Source organism: Enhydra lutris, unplaced genomic scaffold (genome assembly GCF_002288905.1).
Source record: "Enhydra lutris kenyoni isolate GAN:26980312 unplaced genomic scaffold, ASM228890v2 scaffoldscaffold12, whole genome shotgun sequence".
Taxonomy (NCBI): domain Eukaryota; kingdom Metazoa; phylum Chordata; class Mammalia; order Carnivora; family Mustelidae; genus Enhydra; species Enhydra lutris.
In genome coordinates, this window is record NW_019154096.1 from 53300710 (window position 1) to 53308099 (window position 7390).

At 60.7% G+C, this 7390-nt stretch overlaps 1 protein-coding gene across 1 annotated transcript; it reads left to right on the forward strand.

Annotated features, from left to right (window-relative positions):
• Positions 1-1890: 1890 nt before the first annotated feature.
• On the forward strand, positions 1891-7170 carry LOC111145368 (T-cell leukemia homeobox 1). The gene is made up of 3 exons (XM_022500234.1): positions 1891-2473; positions 4569-4770; positions 6948-7170. Exons 1-3 carry the CDS (start codon positions 1891-1893, stop codon positions 7168-7170), a joined length of 1008 nt encoding a protein of 335 aa, XP_022355942.1.
• The last annotated feature ends 220 nt before the right edge of the window (positions 7171-7390 follow it).

The following is a 7390-nucleotide window of genomic DNA, read 5'->3' on the forward strand; positions in this document are numbered from 1 at the left end:
CGTCTGTAAAATAGGAATAATACCCATCTTGAAGAGTTGGTGAAGTTCATGGTGTTCTCCATAACACTTATCACCATCTGACTTAATGTATTTGCTTCTTTATTGTCTAACCCCCTCTATGAAATGTAAATTCGTGAGGGCAGGACCTTTGTTTTGTTTACTGCTGTTTTCCCAATGCCAAAACCAGTGCCTGACACGTAGAAGGTATTCAATAAATATTTGTTGAATAAGGAGGTTCATTCATTCGCCCCCGGGAGGACTATATCCTGCTCTTTGGGGTTGTACTCCACAGTGGGTGGGGAGAGGGGGACTCAGATGAGTAGCCACTCCCAGCCTCCACCAAGATCTCTTCAAGTGGAAATAACAGACCTGACCAAAGCAAATAGACTGTAACGAGATTTGAGGAGTAGAATGCAAACCTTCATATTCTAGCATCTTGCCTGATAGAGACAGTCCCTCCTCGAAGACCTGTTGAATCTGATAAGACCAGAAACAGATCCCAAGGGATCCAACCCGCATCCTTCCCAGAGCTTGGCTTCTTTGAGGGAGCAAACCTTTTCCTACTGAAGAGGAAAAAAAGAGAGGAAGCAGAAAAAGGGAGTTTCCTCCTTCTCTCCCAGGCACTAAGCCAGTCAGCCACAGGCAAAACTTTAAAAGGCCTCTGTTTGCCCAGATGGGTTGCCCTGATCTTGGTCCCACCAACCCCAGCCCCCACAGTCTTACATCCCCCACACCTCCCTCCCAGGATTCCAAAAGTAAGAAAATAACTCCCTGCCCTCATAGCTATCCAAGGGTTCCTTGTTTGGAATAGCCAGAGAGGGCTAGTTACTAGGTGAAAGCAATCTAACTGAATTCACTCACATGCTGTGGGAACTGCTTCTTGAGGACTCTGTTTATTTAAAAGGAAAGGGGTACCTTGAGGCATGGGCACCCTGGCAGCAGGCCCGGAGCCAACTCCCTTGACTTGTGTTTGCCTCTCAGAAAGTCTTCCTTTCCTCAGTTTCTCTAAATAGGCTGAGTTGGGATAGTTGTTGATTTTTCCAACAATATCTAGCCAGTTGCTCCTAGCCCTGTGTTTTAAAAAAAGGACAAGCCTGAACTCACCTTCCTCCCTCAGGGGTCTGGGCTCCATACCTGGGGAGTAGACAGTCTTCTACTTTCTAACAAGCCAGACTTGAAGTTTGGAGTACATCCTCTTGTTGGCGGACAGGTGCTTCCCAGCCGAGCCCTTGGGGAGGTTCTCCGGTAGCTCACGGACACCCTTCCCCAGAGGCCTATCAAAGTCGGACCTCTCTGGCCCAATTCAAAGTGGGGAGACTCCTGCCAGGATGGGAAAAGGTCTCTGTCCTCCACCTCCTTGGGTCCGTCTGTTCATAGGTCTCTGGGAATGGCCGCCTCCTGTTCTTTTTCTCCTTTTAAGTCTCTGAATCCCTTCTCTCTCTTCCTGAAACTACTTCTCCGAGCCTCGGTCTCCGTCCCTCTGTGTCTGGCTCCTGCATCAGTCTCGGCTCCCGTCCTCCCTCTCCCCCTCTCCGCCCCTCCCCCGCGCTGTCATTCACCCCGCTCCTCTCCACGCACAGCCAATGGAGAGACCCGGCCAAAACGGCTAGGCTCGCTCGCACCGGGCTTTTTCGCCCTGTGATTGATGTCCCAGAGTCAACATCTAGCAAGCAGCCGGAGAGGGGAAGGAGCAGCCAGAGAGGGGAAGAATACGGCGCCCCCTCTTCCTTCCCCTCCCCCCTACTTTAGCCCTCCGCGCACTTCGCCTCCAAGTCTTCGCGCAGCCAGGAGCCCCTGCCGCCTCCGCGCCCCTGCGCGCTTCCCCCCGGAGCCAAACGCAGCAAGCGCCGCCGCCCAGGCCCCCCCGCGGGGCCGGGGCCGGGGGCCAGCATGGAGCACCTGGGCCCGCACCATCTCCACCCGGGCCATGCGGAGCCCATCAGCTTCGGCATCGACCAGATTCTCAACAGCCCGGACCAAGGCGGCTGCATGGGGCCCGCCTCGCGCCTCCAGGACGGAGAATACGGCCTTGGCTGTTTGGTTGGAGGCGCCTACGCTTACGGCGGCGGGGGCCCCGCATCCGGGGCGGGGGCCGGGGGCGCGGGAGCCTATGGTGCTGGAGGTCCGAGCGGCCCTGGTGGCCCGGCGAGCGGCGGCGGCGGCGCCTGCAGCATGGGCCCGCTGGCTGGCTCCTACAACGTGAACATGGCCTTGGCGGGCGGCCCCGGTCCCGGCGGCGGCGGGGGCGGCGGCGGCAGCGGCGGCGGCGGCGGGGGGGCCCTGAGCGCTGCGGGGGTGATCCGGGTGCCGGCGCATAGGCCGCTAGCCGGAGCGGTGGCCCACCCTCAGCCTCTGGCTACTGGCTTGCCCACCGTGCCCTCCGTGCCTGCGGTGCCGGGTGTCAACAACCTCACCGGCCTCACCTTTCCCTGGATGGAGAGTAACCGCAGATACACAAAGGACAGGTTCACAGGTGAGTCCGGCCCGCGCGCGCCCCGCCTGGCCGCGGCCCGGGCTCTGCGCTACCTTTCCCCAGCCTGGTGGCTCCCCGCAGCCCCCTCTGCGCACCAGGTTGCCCAGGTCCTCTCGGCGGTTCCCCCAAGTGCAGCCGCCCGCCACCTTTCCACGCTCGCGGAATTGCCAGGCTCCAAGAGTTCTCCCAGGCTGGGCCCCTTTCCGTCTCTCCCGCAGGACCCCTACTCTGAAAAGCGCTCCCTGATCCCCTCTCGGAGTCCCTGGGCTCAGTCAGGCGGAGGGAAAGGGTAGTTTCGGGACTACCTTCAGCCGGCATTTGGGGCTCGGTATTCTTGGAGAAAGGGGCGCGATGTGAACGAACTGTTTCTTCCGTCCCAGCCAACGTTCTCTGGCTGAGACCACGAGCCCCAGAATCCGACGCAAGGAGAGAACAGGTTCCCCACCTCTCGTTCCCTACACACACACACACACACGCGCGCACACGCACGCACACACACACACACACACACACACACACACGCACACCACTTCGCGCTCGGAGCTCCAGTGCCCTTTGCGCTTGCCGGGCCCAGCAGAGGCCCCGAGCCTGAGTAAAGCAGCAGAGCTGCCGGGCCCTTCTTTCCGGACTGCGGGCTTCGTCCAGGTCGGTGGCAGCGTGAAGCTGAGCTTCCTGCTTCATTTTCGTTCGGTCCCGGCATGGCGTCCTCCCCTCTGGGCCCAGCCCTGTTCCCTCCAGTGTGAATAATGCACAGGCCTGGCTGGCGATCGATCCGTGGCGGCTGAGGGACAACTCCCGGGACGATTACGCGTTCGGCGGCGGCGGCGGCGGCCGGCTGCGGCCGGCTGCGGCCCTCTGCGCTGCCAGCTCCGCGCCTTCCCCCGTCCGCCCCGGCTCCCTCCGCTCTCGCTTCCGCTCTCGGCACTCGGCACTCAGCTCTCGTTCACGAGCGGGCCCCTTTCTCCGGCCTCACTTCCCGCCGCCCCTTAGCGTTCCTAGGATCCTCGATCCTCCCGCCCAGGCCAGCTCCGTTGCCCGCTTAGAAGTAACCACGAGTTGAACCTGGGTTCCTGGCCGGGCGTTAGAGAAAGAAGGCGGGAGGTACGGGCCCCTGCCGATGGCGACGTGGGACTCCCATGGGGCTCGGGATCCAGGCCCAATGGTGGAAAGGAAATAGGCAGCTTAGAGCTACACGCTCAGCTAGGCGGCCCCAAGTCACCCCAGGCCCCTTGCTCCTGTTCTGGCCTTGGAACCGTGGCTCAAGCTAGGTCAGGGGGAGGGAGGGAGGCATGCAGCAGAGGCTACAACCTTTCTGCTCTGGGCCTCCAGGAAGGACCCTGTACTCAAGGGACCTCAGTCCCCAACCTTAGTTCTCTCAGGCCAGCTGCGCATTGCACTCCCCCAACCCAGGCCAGGCCAGTCCTGAAGGGCTCTAATGGAACCTCAGCCCAGAACCAACTGGTCTTGGGTCTCTAGCGAAAGGCGTTCCACAGAGGACCTACAGCCACAGTACACCCTAATCTTCTTCAGGCCTGAAGAAGGTTCCGAGGAAATGAATAACTGTCACCATGTGTTGCCATGTGTCCTGTATGTCTGCCTGTGTGCCTGCCCCTGTGTCTGTGTGTCAGACTGGGTGTATAGATCTAGAATTTGCCCCTGTGGTATGTGTGTGTCTTGTGGTGGCTCAGGTCAAGACCCAGCCCCCCACCCTTGACCTAGCACTGCTTCTAGGTGCCTGGGGCAGTGGGGGCCTGCGACCTTTAGCTCAGACAGGCCCTCAAGGAGGCTGGGGAGGCGACCACGTCTTTTCTGGCTGAGCATGTGGGAGCCCCGGGCTGCAGAGGCCTCCGCGGCGGCGGCGGCGGCGGCGTCGGCGTCGGCCTGGCGGGCGGGAGGGGGCCCTTTCCCGCCGCGGGCTTGGAGCTGAGGGCTGACGGGAGGATCGCCGCCCCGCTCCTGGGGTATAGCTGCTGCGCTCGCTGATCGCGGGGAGTCGGGCCTGGGACGCCTCCTGACGCTCTGCCGCTTGCCTCTGCCGTCTGTCTGTCTCCCGCTCCAGTGGCCCTCTCACCCTTCACTGTAACACGCCGTATAGGTCACCCCTATCAGAACCGGACGCCCCCCAAGAAGAAGAAGCCGCGCACGTCCTTCACGCGCCTGCAGATCTGCGAGCTGGAAAAGCGCTTCCACCGCCAGAAGTACCTGGCCTCGGCCGAGCGCGCCGCCCTGGCCAAGGCGCTCAAAATGACCGACGCGCAGGTCAAAACCTGGTTCCAGAACCGGCGGACGAAGTGGAGGTGAGCGCGCTGGACGGGCAGCTCTCTGCCCCTGGGTCTCTCCTGGGGCGCTCACACCCTCCTCCGCTCGCTGGCTTCTGATCGGTTCCCTGCTAGGCTCGCGGGGAACGGGAAGCAACCGAGGCCGTTGCCGAGGGCGAGGCTGGAGAGCCCCGGCTCTGTTTTACCGGAGGTTTCTTAGCCTTCTGGCCGACACACTCAGTGCTGGTGTAGACGAGGCTGGTCTCCGCTGCTGCTTGGGGAAATGGCGGGGCAGAGCACAGTCCGTGCAGTCTGGGCTTTGGGGATCAGTGAGTCCTAAGGGACATTTTGTTTGTGCAAAGTCGCGTTAACAGAGATGCCTACTCCATCCCGGAGACTGGAGGTGGGATGGCCCGTGCCTTGTTTCTGCGCTCCAGCCGGGGTTCCTGCTTGTGCCGTCAGGCTCCAAACCGCGGGCCTGGGCCCTTCTGACTCCCTTCTCCCCAGGCGCTCCGCGGGGTGCTCACACAGCCAGGCGCCCCACCCTGGGAGAGGAAAATCAATCCGCACCGGCTGTAGCGGGGTTTTGGAGTCCCACTGAAAGGGGGATCAATTAGGAGCAGATGGGTGTTTGTGTGTGAAAGAGACACATTTACCCTTCTCCCGTCACACACCCACAACCACACTAACCCCCCCCCCACATACATACATTTCTCTCCCTCTTATAAAGCGTCCCACACTCGGGCAGACTAACTCCCGCACCTACCGGCGCTTTCTCCAGGTGCCTCACTTGCACCCCTACACCCTCCTGCACATCTGGCCTGCATACTCCGTTCCACACACGTGAAAAGTTTTTCGATAGTTCAGGCCTCAGCGGGGAGAGCGCAGGAGAGTCCAGGCAAAGTCCGTGGCTCCCCGCTGGGTGAGCCTAGAGCTGGAGGAACGAATTGGAGTTTCCTCTTTTTCTGAATGAAAGCGAGGAATCTCCCGCCATTCTGCAGTCGTGGCCACAAAGAAAGCCACTGCCCCCCCACTCTGCCCCCTCCTTCCTGGCACTGGGGAAGAAATGGGGGTTGGTTTCAGACCTCTGGAAGGCTAAAGAGGTAGCAAGGGCTAGCGGAATAAGGGGGGGCACTAGCGTTCCCAAGGCCCCAGCAGACTGCAGCCTAAGCAAGGGGAGGGAGCAACGCAAGTCCCTGGAAGAGAGGGGCACAGGGGAAGAGAGAGGCAGGAGAAGGGAGGGGACCCGGCAAGGATAAATAGCCCATCCCAGGGAGAAAAGGAAAAACCAGGCACCTTAAGAAGTCTTAGGATAATAAACAAAAGCAATGGATGATTAAACCTCCATTTCCGTTTCAAATAAATTCTCTTAATTCTGAGAGAACGAAGGAAGTGTGGGTGAGAGAAAATAGGAGATAAAGACACGATGCCTAAAAGGAAGAAAACCAGTCAGGCCGTTTGAAATGCGGGACCGAAGGGTAAGGCGAGAGACAGAAAGACGAACGGAGCAAAAGGCAAGAAGGGGCGCTGGGAAGGAGGCCGGCGTCCACCGCTGGGAGAGGCCCTTGCTGGCTTCGCGCGGCTTCATCGATCGCCTACAAATTGCTTCTGGAGGCCCCCGGGACTCCCATTAGGTCTGTCCACCTTAGAGACAGACGTTTGATCTCAGTTGACGGGGTGGAGGGGGGGCATTAAATGGAATAAGTGAGTCATTGCCTCCCCGGGCTGCCTCGGAGGAAGGCGGCTGGTCCCACTGCGGGACTCCCCGCAGGGCACAGGGCTCGGCACAGGAGGCAGGAAGCCTGCAACAGGATCACAGAGAAAAGGGGGAGAGGAGAGGTCAGGCAAGGCAGCTCGCAATCCGCTGACCCTTGTCTCTGCCCTGGACTGGTGGGGAGGGTGGGGCGCCTCAGGCTTGGGACAGAGGGAGAGGCAAGGTGCCATCCTACCCCTGGTTGTGCCTTCCTAGGCTATTGGGAGACGGGGAGCCCCAAATGCTTGGGCCTAGCGGATTTTCCCACAGCTTCCCCGGGGATACCTGCGCCTCATTTATTTTGGGGGTTTCCAGTCTTTGTCGGAGTCAGGACCCTCAAGATAAGGGTGTGTGTTAAAGGGCCCCAAGCTGGAGCTGGGAGCTGTGAAGGGAGCAGTGCTCCTCCAGGCTACTTCCCCGGGAGCACACTGGGAGCCTGGGTAACGGCTTGTCCCCGGTGCAGGCGGCAGACCGCCGAGGAGCGTGAGGCAGAGAGGCAGCAGGCGAACCGCATCCTCCTGCAGCTGCAGCAAGAGGCCTTCCAGAAGAGTCTGGCGCAGCCCTTGCCCGCCGACCCGCTGTGTGTGCACAACTCTTCACTCTTCGCCCTGCAAAACCTGCAGCCGTGGTCCGACGACTCCACCAAGATCACCAGCGTCACGTCGGTGGCTTCGGCCTGCGAGTGAGCCTGCCTGCCCCACCCCACAGGAACCCGGGTCCAGCCAAGGGGTCGCTGAGGCTGAGACCCAGGACTCTCTCACCCTCCCGCTTCAACGGCATGCAGGAGGGGACCGCGGCGCCCCTCCGCACTGGCGTGGGCGTTCCTGCCCACCTTGTTTCCTCTTTGATGGGGGAAGAAAAGAGCGCAGGGACGGGGACCTCCTTCCAGACGCCTAAGTGGTCCCA